The sequence below is a fragment of the Pristiophorus japonicus genome, chromosome 24 (assembly GCF_044704955.1).
Source record: "Pristiophorus japonicus isolate sPriJap1 chromosome 24, sPriJap1.hap1, whole genome shotgun sequence".
NCBI lineage: Eukaryota > Metazoa > Chordata > Chondrichthyes > Pristiophoridae > Pristiophorus > Pristiophorus japonicus.
Genome location: NC_092000.1, coordinates 31,931,453 through 31,949,354, shown reverse-complemented (window position 1 = coordinate 31,949,354; position 17,902 = coordinate 31,931,453). Strand labels below are relative to the sequence as shown.

General features: G+C 44.2%; 1 protein-coding gene across 1 annotated transcript in view; it reads left to right on the top strand.

The window, feature by feature from the left end:
• The window catches only part of pnpla6 (patatin-like phospholipase domain containing 6), a 259,651-nt gene that overhangs the window by 42,672 nt on the left and 199,077 nt on the right, over positions 1–17,902 (top strand). Inside the window, exon 7 of the mRNA XM_070867081.1 lies at positions 4,630–4,770. Within this exon, the coding sequence (XP_070723182.1) occupies positions 4,630–4,770 (141 nt within the window). The remainder of the gene's footprint in view (positions 1–4,629; positions 4,771–17,902) is intronic.

Here is a 17,902-nt window from a genome sequence, read left to right as displayed (position 1 = left end):
CATACCACTTGGCGGAAGATTCACCATTGACGTACTGCCGAGCAGTATGCATGCCGTCAAGTAGACCCACCTGCATACCGCCCAAAACATGCAAGTTTCATGGCATACCACTGTCCTGGAGAAGGTGGTTTTACGCGATGCTAAATGGGCGGGAATGGGCGGTCGTGCTCGGAGCCGCCATTTGAAAGGAGAACAGTCAGCAAAAGCAGCACCTCCGTATTCAGAGATGAACAGTGACTTTACTCTGTGTGATGCACAGTGCGAAAAGTATGTTTATTGGTACTGAGTACATTATTAAGATAGAAGGCATGAGTTTTATATTCTTTTCATTGAAAAATCATTTGAGTTTATCTCAGGATATTTGAGGAGATTCTGGAGATTTAAAAAGAATGGGGCCTGTATCTCAGCCTGTATTGCTGACTACCTGTCTAAAGCAGGATCCAGATGGGAGAAGGTTTATTGAGCACAGTTATCAGGGTAATGGAGGATGGCGCAGACTGATGAGGAGGCGAAGGAAGAGGCCTTATCCCCAAAGGAGAGGCACTCATACTTGGACCTGACAGATCGACAGTGCGTCCGAAGGATGCGCTTCCGAAAAGAGGTGATCAATGAGATTTGCCAGCTCGTTAAGGCAAACCTGCAGCCCAATACCACCAGCATTACTGCACTCTCTGTCAAGATGAAGATGACTGCGGCACTTTCCTTTTATGCATGTGGCTCTTTTCAGGCATCAGCTGGGGGTATATGCTGTGCTGCATTCGACAGGTAACCGAAGCACTGTATGCACGCTGGATGGAATTTATAAACTTCCCAATGATCAGGGAGGCACAGATTGAGAGGGCTTTGGGATTTGCACACATTGCCGGCTTTCCCAAGGTGCAGGGCGTTGTTGACTGTACCCATTACAGGAGGCGGAGGTGTACCAAAACCGTAAGGGATTCCACTCCCTCAACGTGCAGCTCGTCCGCAACCATACGCTGCGCATAATGGCAGTGAATGCCTACTTTCCAGGGAGCATCCATGATGCGCACATCTTGGGTGAGAGCACTGTGTCTGACCTGTTGAAGCCTGAACCACCAGGTAAATGCTGGATGCTGGGGGTCAAAGGGTACGGGTTTGTCACCTGGCTCTTGACCCCCCTCCTGCGGAACCCTCACACAGAACCCTCACAACAATACAATAAGAGCCATATAGCCACACGTAACATAATGGAAAAGACAATTGGAATGCTGAAGCAGCGCTTTTGATGCTTGGACCGCTCCGGAGGCGGGCTACAATACCATCCTGAGCAGGTTGCTCAGTTCACAGTGGGGTGCTGCATGTTGAATCATGCGGGGACAGGAATTGCCACGGGCACTGCGGGACCACCTGAGGAGAGAGTGCAGGAGACGGAGAGGAAGAAGAGGTCAGTGAGAGGCAGGAGGATAACGAGGAGCTTACAGATGAACCCACGGCACCACCCCCCCCCCCGAAACACACGGAGGGCACGTGGAGCGTATGTCACTGCAAAATTGTTACGTCAGCAGCTCATAAATGAAAGCTTTGTTTGAATGTGGAGAGCTGCGTTCTGGGACCCTGATGACTGTTACCCCAAAAGTTTGAACTGTACAAGAGTGTGTAAATTCAATTGCAGTGTTTATGTAAAAATGTTACAAAAATACAATCTTTGTAAAACTTATAACTATAACTTCGAACAACTGTGACTACAACAAAGCACCCTTTACTGTCCTCGGCCTCAACCGCGTACTCTTTTCCCTCCCCCACCTCCCATTTCTTACTCCCGCCCTTCCCTTTCCCACTGCCCCTGAGCCTGGACCTCCGACGTGCAGCTGTTGCTGTCGTTGGGGTACAGACATTGCAGGCGCAATGAATGGGACTTCAGGAGAAGCTGGTGATGTGGAAGGCCCGGCTTCAGGGCTGGAAGGTGCTGTCGACCCGACTACTATGGCACAGGGGGATTCCACGCCATGTCCCGATCCCGTTGATTGCTCCAATGCGGTGATCAGACTTGACATATCCTCCGACTGCCATTCTGATAGCGCCGCGATGTTTCTGGATATCGCAGCCATGGCCTTGAGCAGCTCTCGACCTATGTCGCCGCTGGCTTGTGACAGACGCACCGTGTCCTGGTACGCGCCTATCTGTCTTGCAGCAACCAACCTTTTCTTCACCAACCTCCGTCGCTGTGGCAAAGGCGCTGCAACGCTGGGGGTGCCTTGCTGCGCACCGCTTGGTCCCACAGAATCACAGGAGGCATGGGGGAATCCCCTGAATATAGACTCGGTGGTGGAGGATGTTCCAGCTTCCCTCCTCCGACTCCGCCTCTACCTCCACTGGCTCAAGGATCAGCAGCTCTTCCTCTTCATCATCTCTGGCAGGGGTAAAGGCGGGAGAGGGCTGGGTGACTCCAGAGGTGGAGGCAGTGGTTGTGTCGTCGGGTCTCTCTGCGGAGGTGTGGTCTGAATCATCTGAGTCAAAGTACAAAACAACATTTAAAAATGCTCGGCACCAGGGGAGGGGCCAGGTTTACATGAGTACAGTGGCGTAGCGCAGTCTTACTTAAATGTCCACCACTGCTGCAGTACTGCATTACATATCGCGGACAGACAATACATATGTGCATTGTATTACATGCCCCCAACATTGCAGTGCATCACATGAGCCCAACATTGCAGTGCAATAAACTTGCATTACATCAGGCCAACATTACAGTTACATTCCATGACATTACAGGGCCGCAACACAGACCAGGGATTGTATTGAACTGACCATCCTGTGTGTGTGGGTCAGCTCCAATGCCGGTGGTGGCACGGTTGCTATCCCCGACCAGCGACAGGGCACAGATCTCAATCTCTGTCCATGGTTCTTGCGTTGGGGGTCCTCCCTCCGTACGCTGCTGATCCGCTGCTATTGCAGATGTCTTCTTCTGCAGAAAGTGAAATAAATAAAAGTAAAAATCTTCAATCCATTTAACATTGCAGACACACAGGTTCACACACACACACTCACACACATCAAAACACTTTGTTAATCCTTTTGTCATTGCCTGAAAGCACAAATACATCGCCATAACTTTGGGATAAATAACATCATCCGTGTGACACTGAACCTTCATTTACATGGCACATGGGGGGGGGGTACATAAATATTATCATTTCTCTTTCTGCCCTCACCAGCTCGTTCCACCTCTTACAACACCTTTCCCTCGAACGTACTATTGTACTTGTGGAGGACACAGCCTCCCTGATCTTTTCCCATATTCTGTTGTTCTCCTTTGAGGGGCGGGGAGGGCGCTCTCCACGACCACCCTTCGTTGGGCTGGAGTATCTCTCCGTGATGTTCTCCAGCAGGGCAGGTAACTCCGTCTCATCGAAGGCGGGCTCCCTCAACCTCCTGTCCTCCTTGATGTTCCTCGACTTTTTCAGCATTTCCATTATACTTATATTATATTTATATTATATTTATTAAGATACTTGATTTATAAAATATATTATTGATATTGCATAATTATTAATATATTTTGACTCTGGAATCTCTGATTAAACCAACCGAGCCTCGAATATCTCTCTCTCTCGACTTCAACTCTCTGCGCATACACAGGTGACCCTTGACCCTCGAAATCACGGGGGTGGGGGGGGGGGAAAGCATCTGTGGAAAAAAAAAAGCACAAAATAAATTTGTGCATGCGCAGTGCCGCGCTGCCCATCGACAAGAAAGTCGATCTGGATCGCCGGTAATACTGCATATCGCCCGCTGTACACCGCTCGCATACCGCCAGAAAAAATTCCACCAAACTCATGCTCTTCGGTCTGGGCGGTTTTAAACGCCGCACCGCCGGAATAGCGCTGAGAAATGGGCGGACCTTAAGTCCTGATGAGTTTCGGGCCTTCAGTGTTGCTGACAGTAATTCCTGGGACATTTATACCCAAAGGGTCCAGATTTGTGTTTTCTGGTGTCAGTTTGAAAGAAGTATTTTCTGGATAAGTGCACGCGCTGTCCATGCCTAGATCCAGTTGGGCTAATACCTCCCAGCCAGTGATGCTGGACGGTGCTAGTGATAATCTGCAGTCTTTGACCAGAAATAACCGAGCAGCGTAGTTACTGTTAGGGATTTCAATTAAAATACAGTCACACCCTGGCTCTGCATGTTGATTGGTGGAAGATCACTGAGCTTACTCTTAATACCAGGTGAGAGTTTATCAATGATTTAATTGTCCAGTAACCCTGCACCAAGGACAGCTTTATTGGTTAAAGCCTTTCATTTCATCCCACCCTCCCCCTTCCCACCCCACTTTTTGGGGCAGGAACAGCAGCTGTGAAAGTTTATGGAGGATGCCTTTGAGGTGAGCTGGGATTCAGGATAGTTGGTCTTTCGTCCAGTGCAAGTGGTTCCTATAACCAAGTGCTGAATATTATCTGAGATTTTATAAAAGGATTTCTTTCTTGCGCCTGCTGGCTATAGAACACGATAACGCACTCTACTGTGTCAGTGTTGACATGGAAATTGTGAACGATTGGACAAAGTATTCAGTACGTTTAACACTAATGTGCTGTACAGCATTGTCTCTGTCTGTCTGTGAGAGTCTCTGTTCTCCTAAGAATCTTTTTGTCTCCTGTGTCCCCCCACAGGTTCTTGCACATTAATAAGGAAGTTCCGACCCTGCAGCCGAAGGAGCCCCCACCCGCTGTTCTCGAGGCTGACCTGACCGAGTTTGACGTCGCCAGCTCACACTTGCCCTTGGAAGTATTGTACATGCTGAAAAACGTCAGGTAACTCTTGGAAGTCCTCATATTTTTATATAAAGAAGCACTGCCCATTAGCAACTGAGGAAAATACAGGTTTAGTTTGCAGATTGGAACTGGAAATATTTAGCAGCATGTTTGCAGGAGCGTTATATTCCATATTGTGGCTGCACTTACCCTATTTCAAGATAATGGGACCACTATAATATTTGCACAGCAACTGGGGAGCAGCTGTTGCATTGAATAATGAATTACTGACGGAGAACAAGTAGTGCTAATTTCTTAGCAGAAATGGCTGGTTAATGTTCAGCTGTGATGCTGTACATGGGGCATGATTTTCACAAGTGCACTGCTGATTCTCACCAGGGTTGTGCCACTTGTGAGTTGTCAGATCGTTGTGCAAATTCTCACTTGTGCTTTGATCAAATACATTTAGAAATACTGTACATAAAAGATAGTTGGCTTTTGGTTCAGCATTCTGTTCAGCAATCCACTATCTGTTTGTGTGTGTGTGTGTGTGTGTGTGTGTGTGTGTGTGTGTGTAGCAAAATGCAGAATATAGTTAGTTACAGTTGCCCCCAAAAATGTTCTTTGAGCCAGGCTCATTATGGCAGTGACTGCATCGTTTTAGCCAAGTTCCATTCGTAGAAAATCTTTGTCAGGATCCAACTTGTTCTTCACTAGCATGTCAGGAATTCAGTTGGGTGATTTGTAAAAAAAAAAAAAATAGGTATGTGATGTGTCAGTTTATTGTACCTAAATAGGCAATTTCCTGAAAGTGTGAGTGCAAGTGATCTCTCAACGCCACTGGAGAGGAACTCTGAACAGAAGTGGGGGGGAGATCCAGTTGTCGTGGTCCATGTCGGGATCAATAATATAGGCAAGAAAAGGGAGGTGGTCCTGCTAAGAGATATCGGGAGCTAGGAAAAAAATGAACAAGCAGAAACCCATGGTGGGTAATCTGGAGATTACTTCCCACTGCATGTTTAAAAATTATATTTGTTCCTGGGATGTAGGCGTCACTAGCAAAGCCAGCATGTATTGCCCTTGAGACAACTGAGTGGCTTACTCGGCCATTTCAGAGGTCAGTTAAGAGTCAACCACATTGCTGTGGGTCTGGATTCACACATAGGTCAGGCCAGGTAAGGGTGGAAGATTTCCTTCCCTAAAGGATATTCGTGAACCAGATGGGTTTTGGGGTTTTTATGATATGGTAGTTTCATGGTTACCATTATTGATGCAAGCTTTTTATTCCAGATTTATTAACTTAATTTTGAATTTAAATTCCCCAGCTGCCATGGTGGGATTTGAATTGCCTCTGGATCACCAGGCCAGGCCTCTGGGTTACTGGTCCAGTAACATAACCATTATGCCACCATACGTGTTAATTGGCAAAGGGATAGGCAGAACGGAAAGGTGAATGCGTGGCTGAAAGACTGGTGTGGGACAGAGGGGTTCCATTTCGTGGGACAGAGGGGTTCCATTTCGTGGGACGCTGGCACCAGTACTGGGACAGGAAGGAGCTGTACCGCTGGGACAGGCTCCACCTGAACCGGAGTGGAACCAGTGTCCTGGAAAGGATAAATAGGACTTTATAAACGAGTAAGAAGGGAGGAGGGATCTCGGCGAAATAATACAAGTCTGAAGATAAGAGAAATAGGAGATGAAAGTAAAGGTCAGGACAAGGGTTACTAAACAGTCAAGAGCACAGAAAAAAATTATCGCACTCAAAACTGTTAAAAAATAAAGCAAGAAGAATGAATTAAAAAAAATTAAGTTGCTGGTGCAGCAATGTGCACAGCATCCAAGACAAATCGGGGGAGCCGGGGGCTATAATCCGTAGCGAGGAACTCGATGTAATGGGAATAACTGAAGCATGGCTCTGTAAAGAACGGGATTGGCAGTTAAATATTGCAGGTTACAACATAATCAGAAAGGATAGGGAAGATAGAATGGGGCTAGGGTAGCTGTATTAATTAGAGATAACGTAATGGCTGAAGGAAAAAGGATGTAACTAACATTAAGGTAGAAGCAAAATGTACACGGATTGATATAAAGGACAAGAAGGGATTGATAGAAACATAGAAACATAGAAAATAGGTGCAGGAGCAGGCCATTCAGCCCTTCTAGCCTGCACCGCCATTCAACGAGTTCATGGCTGAACATGAAACTTCAGTACCCACTTCCTGCTTTCACGCCATACCCCTTGATCCCCCGAGTAGTAAGGACTTCATCTAACTCCCTTTTGAATATATTTAGTGAATTGGCCTCAACTACTTCCTGTGGTAGAGAATTCCACAGGTTCACCACTCTCTGGGTGAAGAAGTTTCTCCTTATCTCGCTGCTAAATGGCTTACCCCTTATCCTCAGACTGTGACCCCTGGTTCTGGACTTCCCCAACATTGGGAACATTCTTCCTGCATCCAACCTGTCCAAACCCGTCAGAATTTTAAACGTTTCTATGAGGTCCCCTCTCACTCTTCTGAACTCCAGTGAATACAAGCCCAGTTGATTCAGTCTTTCTTGATAGGTCAGTCCCACCATCCCGGGAATCAGTCTGGTGAATCTTCGCTGCACTCCCTCAACAGCAAGTATGTCCTTCCTCAAGTTAGGAGACCAAAACTGTACACAATACTCCAGGTGTGGCCTCACCAAGGCCCTGTACAACTGTAGCAACACCTCCCTGCCCCTGTACTCAAATCCCCTCGCTATGAAGGCCAACATGCCATTTGCTTTCTTAACCGCCTGCTGTACCTGCATGCCAACCTTCAATGACTGATGTACCATGACACCCAGGTCTCGTTGCACCTTCCCTTTTCCTAATCTGTCACCATTCAGATAATAGTCTGTCTCTCTGTTTTTACCACCAAAGTGGATAACCTCACATTTATCCACATTATACTTCATCTGCCACGCATTTGCCCACTCACCTAACCTATCCAAGTCACTCTGTAGCCTCATAGCATCCTCCTCGCAGCTCACACTGCCACCCAACTTAGTGTCATCCGCAAATTTGGAGATACTACATTTAATCCCTTCGTCTAAATCATTAATGTATAATGTAAACAGCTGGGGCCCCAGCACAGAACCCTGCGGTACCCCACTAGTCACTGCCTGCCATTCCGAAAAGTACACATTTACTCCTACTCTTTGCTTCCTGTCTGACAACCAGTTCTCAATCCACGTCAGCACACTACCCCCAATCCCATGTGCTTTAACTTTGCACATTAATCTCCTGTGTGGGACCTTGTCGAAAGCCTTCTGAAAGTCTAATAGAGGCATTGTAGGAGACCACCTAAAAGTGTAACGGTATTGGAGGGAGAAATATGTAGACAAATCTATAAGAACTTAATATAAGAGTTAAAAGCAGGAGTAGGCCATTCGGCCCCTCGAGCCTGCTCCGCCATTCAATAAGATCATGGCTGATCTTCGACCTCAACTCCACTTTCCTACACTGTCTCCATATCCCCTCAATATCCAAAAATCTAGCGATCTCTGTCTTGAATATACTCAAAGACTGAGCCTCCAACGTCCTCTGGGGTAGAGAATTCCAAAGATTCACCACCCTCTGAATGAAGAAATTTCTCCTCATCTCTGTCCTAAATGGCCAACCCCTTATTCTGAGACTGTGACCCCGGTTCTAGACTCCCCAGCCCGGGGAAATATCCTCCCTGCATTCACCCTGTCAAGCCTTGTAAGAATTTTGTATGTTTCAATGAGATCACACTTCATTCTTCTAAACTCTATGGAATTTAGACCTAGTCTACTCAATCTCTCCTCATAGGACAATCCCCCCATCCCAGGAATCAGTCTGGTGAACCTTCGTTGCACTCCCTCTATGGCAAGTATATCCTTCCTTGGGTAAGGAGACCAAAACTGTAGACAATACTCCAGGTGCGGTCTCACCAGGGCCCTATAAAATGAGTAAAAGACATAGAATAATAATCATGGGATATTTCAACTATCCCCCAAATAAACTGGCAAGAAAAGGAGGTGAAAGGGGAAAAGAGAATGTTATTAATGTGTACGTGACTCCTTTCTTATCCAGTACATAAAAAGCTTAACAAGAGAAATCAGTGCTAGATCTAGTAATAGGAAAAGAACCAGAGCAAGAGAATATCCATGCAATTGCGATCACAACAAAACAAGGTTTAAGATGATTGGGAGAGCCATAAGTAATAGAAAGATCAAATTAATAGATTGGAAAAAGCTAATTGAGTGAATGAGGATGGAAGTAGGGAAGGTAACCTGGGAAATAATATTGACAGACTGAGAGATAGAACAACAGTGGGAAATATTTATAAAGGTGATCAATAGAGTTCAGGAGAAATTCTGCTTCAAAAATCATACTAGCCAGTAATGTAATGCCATAGATGCATAAAGAGATGAGGGCAAAATTGAAGCTAAAGGGGATTGACAGGGTAGATGCTGAGAGGTTGTTTCCCTTGGCTGGAGTGTCTAGACCGAGGGGGCACAGTCTCAGGATAAGGGGTACATAAGAATTAGGGGCAGGAGTAGGTCATTTAGCCCTTGAACCCGCTCCGCCATTCAATAAGATCATGGCTGATCTGATCTTGGCCTCAGCTCCACTTCCCTGCCTGCTCCCCATAATCATAAGCTATTTAAAGACAGAGATGAGGCGAAATTTCTTCACTCAGAGGGTTGTAAGTCTTTGGAATTCTCTGCCCCAAAGGGCTGTGGATGCTGAGTCTCTGGATATATTCAAGGCTGAGATAGATAGAATTTTGGACTCTAGGGGAATCAAGGGATATGGCGATCGGGCGGGAAAGTGGAGTTGAGGTCAATGATCAGCCATAATCTTACTGAATGGCGGAGCAGGCTCAAGAGGCTGTATGGCCTACTCCTGCTCCTATTTCTTATGTATCTGTTCTAAAGAAAAAGGCATACAATAAGTACATAGACAACTAAGGAGAGGATGACAAAAGGGAATATGAAGAGGTTAGGAAATAAGTCAAAAAAACCAATTGCGAAGGCAATGAGGAACTACCGAAATTAAATTATCAAGGAATATAAAGAGAAATAATAAATTATTCTGCGGACAAATAAATGACAAGAAAAATTGGGATAGGATAGAGTCACTGATAAACTCTCAGGAATGATAGTGAAATGGCAGCAGTATCGAATAATTACTTTGTCTTTGTATTTACCAGGGAGACTAACGTAGTAGATGTGATATTAGATGAAAAGATATAAAGACACTTAAGATAGATAGGAAGGAAATAATTGATATTAGACAAGGCGGAGAGGATAAAACGGAAATGGATTGCATCTAAATATACTGGAATCTTACTCAAATAGAAAAACATCTAGAAATCGAGAATGTAATGAAGAAAAGTTGGCACGAATTGCAAAAGGGGAGGTCATGCTTGACCAAGCTTATTGAATTCTTTGAAGTAGCAAAAAGTGTACTAGGATAATGCAGAGGCATGTGATATACATGGACTTTCAAAAGGCCTTTGAAAAGGTACCAAATGGTAGACTCATGAGTAAGGTCAGAGCATTTGGAGTTGGGGGACAAGTAGCCGAACGGATAGCAAACTGGCTGTAAAACACCTGGGGTTATCGGTAGTTACTCCGTCTGGTGGGCGGTAGGAAGTGGTGTTTCACAGGTATAAAAACACACAATGCTAGAAATACTCAGCAGGTCAGGCAGCATCAATGGAGAGAGAAACACTTAACGTTTCAGGTCGATGACCCTTCGTCAGAACCTGAAACATTAATGTTTAGCTTGTTCTTGTTTATTAGTGGAATATATTTTTCCTGGATTCTGTTCTACATCATTGCTATTCTACATCATTGTTTACCAATATTGTTGTCCATTTTATTTTACCCAAGTGCTATTCTCAGCCCCACAAAATCAGCTTTTCTCCAATCTATTACCCTGGTTTCCGTCATACTTATATCCTTCTCAATTATTATCTTAAAGTGTATTAGGGGTAGGGGACATTATAGTTAGGGGGATAGGTACTATTCTTTTCAGCCGAGAGCATGAGTCCCGAAGGCTGTGTTGCCTGCCCCATGCCAGGGTTAAGGACATATCCTCTGAGCTGGCGAGGAATCTGAAGTGGGAGGGGAAAGATCCAGTTGTCATGGTCCACGTAGGTACCAATGACATAGGTAGGACAACTAAATAGGTTCTACTGAGGGAGTATGATCAGCTAGGGGCTAAATTAAAAAACAGAACCACAAAGGTAATCTCTGAATTACTACCTGAGCCACGAGCAAATTTACATAGGGTAAATAAGATCAGAGAGATGAACGTGTGGTCCAAGACTGGTGTGGGAGAAATGGGTTTCAATTCACAGGGCACTGGGATAAGAGGGAGCTGTTCTGTCAGTATGAGCTTCATTTGAACCCGGCTGGGACCAGTGTCCTGGCGAATCGAACAACTAGGGCTGCAGATAGGTCTTTAAACTAATTAGTGGGGGGGAGGGATCCGGTGAGCAGAAATTTGAAAAGTCAAAGAGAAAGGAGAAGGCAATAGTGCAGAGTAGCGATAGGGATAATGATAACCAGAGTGTGACCGGAAGGGACAGGGCGAATACACAAGAGTGCACCAGAAAGTGGGGTCAGAGTAGGGAAAAATGGTAAAACGACAACATTAAAAGCTCTTTATCTGAATGCACGCAGCATTCGGAACAAGGTAGATGAGCTGACAGCACAAATAGAAACACATTTAGATCTGGTAGCTATTGCAGAGGTTACAAGGTGACCAAGGCTGGGAACTGAATATTCAGGGATATTTGCCATTTCGGTAGGATAGGCAGAAAGGAAAAGGAGGTGGGATAGCTCTGTTAATAAAGGATGAGATCAGTGTGGTAGTGAGAAATGTTATTGGCTCAGAAAATCAAGATGTAGAATCAGTTTGGGTGGAGATAATAAATCAGGGAAAGAAGTCACTGGTGGGCGTAGTCCGTAGGCTCCCTAACAGTAGCTGCGATGTAGGACGGAGTATAAACCAAGAAATAATGGAGGCTTGTAAGAGAGGTACGACAATAATCGTGGGTGATTTTAATCTTCATATTGATTGAACAAATCAAATTGGCAAAGGTAGCCTTGTGGAAGAGTTAGAGTGCATTCAGGATGGTTTCTGAGAGCAATACATTGTGGAACCAACCAGGGAGCAGGCTATTTTAGATCTGGTAATGTGTAATGAGACAGGTTTAATTAATGATCTCATAGTAAAGGATCCTCTTGGGAAGAGTGATCATAGCATGGTAGAATTTCAAATTTAGTTTGAGGGTGAGAAAAGTAGGCCTCATACTAGTGTCCTGAACTTAAATAAAGGCAATTACAAAGGTAGGAAGGCAGAGTTGGCTAAAGTGGACTGGGAAAATACATTAAAGTGTAAGACGGTAGATAACCAGTGGCAAACATTTAAGGGGATATTTCATAACTCTTTCTCACTGGAATATATATTTTCTGAGAAAGACTAAGAGAAGGATGAATCATCTGTGGCTAACTAAGGAAGTAAAGGATGGTATAAAAATGAAAACAAAGGCATACAATGTTGCGAAGAACAGTGGAAGGCCTGAGGATTGGGACATTTTTCAGAAATCAACAAAGGACAACTAAAAAATTGATAGAGAAGATAATTTATGAGAGTAAACGAGCAAGAAATATATAAACAGACAGTAAAAGTGTCTATAGGTATATAAAAAGGAAGAGAGTAGCTAAAGTAAACATTGGTCCCTTAGAGAATGAGACTGGGGAATTAATAATGGGAAACACGGAAATGGCAGAGACTTTGAACAAATATTTTGTATCGGTGGTCTTGTTAGAAGACACTAAAAGCATCCCAAAAATTGATAATCAAGGGGCTATTGTGGGGGCAGGGAGGGACTTAAAACAATCACTATCACTAGAGAAAAAGTGCTAGGCAAACTAATGGGACTAAAGGTGGACAAGTCCCCTGGACCTGATGGCCTGCATTCTAGGATCTTAAAAGAAGTGGCTGCAGAGATAGTAGATGCATTGGTTGTAATCAACCAAAAATCCCTGGATTCTGGATTGGAAAAACGCAAATGTAACACCCCTATTTAAGAAAGGAGGGAGACAGAAAGCAGGAAACTGTAGACCAGTTAGCCTAAAATCTATCATTGGGAAAATGCTGGAATCCATTATTAAGGAAGTAGTAGCAGGACAATTAGAAAAGCATAATGCAATCAAGCAGAGTCAGCATGGTTTTATGAAAGGAAAGTCATGTTGACAAATTTGCTCTATTTGAGGATGTAATGAACAGGGTGGATAAGGGGGAACCAGTGGATGTGGTGTATTTGGATTTCCAGAAAGCATTCGATAAGGTGCCACATAAAAGGTTACTGCACAAGATAAAAGTTCACGTAGTTGGGGGTAATATAGTAGCATGGAGAGAGGATTGGCGAACTAACAGAAAACAGAAAGTCAGGATAAATGAGTCATTTTCAGGTTAGCAAACTGTGACTAGTAGGGTGCCGCAGGGATCAGTGCTGGGGCCTCAACTATTTATAATCTATATTAATGACTTGGATGAAAGGACTGAGTGTAATTTAGCCAAGTTTGCTGATGATACAAAGATGGGTGGGAAAGCAAATTGTGAGGAGGACACAAGAAATCTGCAAAGGGATATAGACAGGCTAAGTGAGTGGGCAAAAATTTGGCAGATGGAGTATAATGTGGGAAAATGTGAGGTTATCCACTTTGGCAGGAAAAATAAAAAAGGCAAATTATAATTTAAATGGAGAAAGATTACAAAATGCTGCAGCACAGAGAGATCTGGGAGTACTTGTGCATGAAACACAAAAAGTTAGTATGCAGGTACAGCAAGTGATCAGGAAAGCAGATGGAATGTTGGCCTTTATTGCAAGGGGGATAGAGTATAAAAGCAGAGAAGTCCTGCTACAACTGTACAGGGTATTGGTGAGGCCACAGCTGGCGTGCCCAATTCTGGGCACCGCATTTAAGGAAGGATGTGAAGACCTTAGAGAGTGTGCAGAAAGGATTTTATAAGAATAGTTCCAGGGATGAGGAACTTCAGTTACATGGATAGACTGGAGAAGCTGGGGTTGTTCTCCTTAGAGCAGAGAAGGTTGAGAGGAGATTTGATAGACGTGCTCAAAATCATGAGGGATTTGGACAGAGTAGATAGAAACTGTTCCTATTGGCAGAAAGGTCGAGAACCAGAGGACACAGATTTAAGGTGATTGGCAGAAGAACCAAAGGCAACATGGGGAAAAACTTTTTTACGCAGTGAGGTTATGATCTGGAATGCACTGCCTGAAAGGGTGGTGGAGGCTGTTTCAATTGTGGCTTTCAAAAGGGAAGGACAAAAACATGCAGGGCTACGGGGAAAGGGTGGGGGAGTGGGACTAGCTGCAGTACTCTTGCCGAGAGGTGGCACAGACTCGACGGGTCGAATGGCCTCCTTCTGTGCTGTAATTATTCTATGATCCTGTGATAAAACTATAGTAACATAATTTCTCTGCTTTTTCATTCTATTCTTCTAGAAATAAACCCCAGTGCTCTGTTTGCAAATTTATGGCTTTGTTAATCTGAGTTGCTATTTTTAATGATTTGTGAATCTGTACCCCGAGATCCCTTTGCAGCACTGCCCCTTATAAATTCTCACCTGAAACAGGATGGGACCTGTGTCCAAGCGGAAAGAGTAAATAGGGAGGTGGCAAAGGCTTTAAACTAGTAAGACGGGGAGGGAGAGATCTACAAGAAAAGAAACCAACCTAAATATAAACAAAACAGGAAAGCATAGGAAAACAGTAAAGTAGGGAGGACATTGATGGCCAGGCAATAATTAGAGTTATAGGATAGGAGTTTAAAATGATGGTTAAAAATAAAGAGAGGGGAACTGCTTCAAAAAAAAGAGTTAATCTGTCCGAACAACAATGCACACAGTGTCCGTAATAAAACAGAAGAGCTGGAGGCAATCATGTGTTGTGAGGAATCAGACATAGTAGGAATTACTGAGACATGGCTACAGAAAAATCAGGACTGGGAATTAAACATTGCAGGGTAGAATATATTTAGAAATGATAGAGGGGGGAAAAGTAGCTGTACTTATTAGGGATAACATAACGGCAGTAGAAAAAAGTAATGCAGCTATCAGCAAGACAAAAATAGAATCCATGTGGATAGAGATAAAAGATAGTAAAGGATTAATCACACTAATAGGTGTAGTCTACAGAACATCTAATAGTGGAAGGAAGGTGGAGGAAGAAATATGCAACCAAATTAGGGAAATGAGTAAAAAACATAAAATAATAATCATGAGGATTTCAACTACCCAATGTAATTGGACATTAGAGATAGGTAAATGGGGATAAGGGAATGGAGTTCCTACAGGATTTTGTTCTAACCCAATATGTAAAAAGTCCAAGGGAGGATTCGCTATTGGATCTAGTAATGGGGAATGAACCAGAGCAGATAAGAGAAGTAAAAGTAGGGGAACATGTAGGCAATTGTGACCATAATATAACATAAGAACATAAGAAATAGGAGCAGGAGTAGGCCAACTTCTCAAGATCCTAGGATGCAAGCCATCAGGTCCAGGGGATTTTACCTGCCTTTACCCCATTATTTTAATGAGTACCACCTCCTTAGAGATTGTGATTGTGTCAAGTACCTCCCCCCCCCCCCCCCCCCCCCCCCCCCATAACCCCTTGACGTTCCACTGTTGGGATATTGTTAGTGTCCTCTACCGTAAAGACGAATACAAAATATTTGTTCAGAGTTCCTGCCATCTCCATGTTCCCCATTACTAATTCCCCTGTAGAAACTTTTGCTATCTGTTTTTATATTTTGTGCTAGTTTATTTTCATAGTCTATCTTCCCTTTCTTAATCATTTTTTTAGTTATTCGTTGCTGGCTTTTAAAAGCTTCCTTCCCTTCAGTCCCTCGACATCCAGGGGGCTCTACACTTGTTATTCGCATCCTTTTTCTTTAAGGACACATAGAAACATAGAAAAAAGGTGCAGCAGTAGGCCATTCAGCCCTTCGAGCCTGCACCACCATTCAATAAGATCATGGCTGATCATTCACCTCAATACTCCTTTCCTGTTTTCTCTCCATACCCCTTTAGCCATAAGGGCCATATCTAACTCCCTCTTGAATATATCCAATGAACTGGCATCAACAACTCTCTGCGGTAGAGAATTCACAGGTTAACAACTCATCTCAGTCCCAAATGGCTTACCCCTTACACTTAGACTGTGTCCCCTGGTTCTGGACTTCCCCAACATCGGAAACATTCTTCCTGCATCTAACCTGTCCAGTCCCGTCAGAATCTTGTATGTTTCTATGAGATCCCCTCTCATCTTTCTAAACTCCAGTGAGTACAGGCCCAGTCGATCCAGTCTCTCCTCATATGTCAGTCCTGCCATCCCGGGAATCAGTCTGTTGAACCTTCGCTGCAGTCCCTTAATAGCAAGAATGTCCTTCCTCAGATTAGGAGTCCAAAACTGAACACAATATTCCAGGTGTGCCTCACCAAGACCCTGTACAACTGCAGTAAGACCTCCCTGCTCCTATACTCAAATCCCCTAGCTATGAAGGCCAACATACCATTTGCCTTCTTCACCACCTGCTGTACCTGCATGCCAACTTTCAATGACTGGTGAACCATGACACCCAGGTCTCATTGCACCCCCCCCTTTTCCTAATCTGCCGCCATTCAGATAATCTGCCTTCGTGTTTTTGCCACCAAAGTGGATAACCTCACATTTATCCACATTATACTGCATCTGCCAAGCATTTGCCCACTTACCTAACCCCATATTTGGCCTGAGCCTTCCGGATCTCCTCCTTGACACTGTTCTGACACTGATTTACCCACAAGTAGCTGCTTCCAGTGCACTGTGGCCAAATCACTCCTCAACTTAGAAAAGTTAGCTTTTCCCCAATTTCGGACTTTTATTCCAGGCCTATCCTTGTCCTTATCCATAACTAACTTGAATCTGACTGAATTATGGTCACTGGCACCCAACTGATACCCCTTCAACCTGCCCAGCTTCATTCCCCAAAACTAAATTCAAAACCGCCCCCTCTCGAGTTGGGCTTGTTACATTCTGGCTAAAAAAGTTGTCTTGAATGCATTTTAAGAATTCCGCACCCTCTATACCCTTCACACTATATTTGTCCCAATCAATATTAGGATAGTTAAAATCCCCTACTATTACCACCCTATGGTTTTTGGACTTCACAGCAATTTGCCTAAATATTTGTTCGTCTATCTCCCTCCCACTGTTTGGGGTCTGTAATACACGCCTAGCAGTGTGATCACCCCTTTTTTATTTTTCAATTCGACCCATATGGACTCATTTGATGATCCCTCTAACATATCATCCCCCCCTCACCGCTGTCATCGTTTCTTTAATCAGTACAATGACGCCCCCCCCCCCACCCTTTTTACCCCCCTCTTTGTCTTGTCTAAAATTCCTGTAACCAGGAATCTGCCAAACCTGCCCCTCTTTCAGCTATGTCTCTGTAATGGCTATAATGTCATACTCCCAAGTGTCTACCTGTGCTCTTAGCTCATCCGCCTTGTTCGCTATATTCCTTGCATTGAAGAATATACCATTTAGTACAGGAAGACCTCCTTGATTACTACTTACTAACCCTTGTTTCCTCTGTCTTACAGATTCGCTTTCTAAATTCTTGCTATCCAATTTCTGCTTTACTTCCTTCCCGATTGACTCTACTCTCAGGTTCCCATCCACCTGCCAAGCTAGTTTAAACTCCCCCCAACAGCACTAGCAAATCTCCCCGCGAGGATATTGGTCCTGGTGCTGTTGAGGTGCAACCCGTCCGGTTTGTACAGGTTCCATCTCCCCCAGAAGCAGTCCCAATGCCTCAAGAATTTAACAAATATTTTGTATCCGTCTTCCTGGTAGAAGAACATCCCAATAATAGATAATCAAGGTGTTAAAGGGAGGGAGGAACTTAGTACAATCACTATCACTAAAGAAAAAGTACTCGGTAAAATAATGGAACTAAAGGTGGATAAGTCCCTTGGACCTGATGGCTTACATCCTAGGGTCTTAAAAGAAGTGGATGCGTTGGTTGCAATCTACCAAAATTTCCTGTATTCTGGAGAGGTCCCAGCGGATTGGAAAACTCAAATGTAACGTCCTTATTTCAAAAAGGAGGG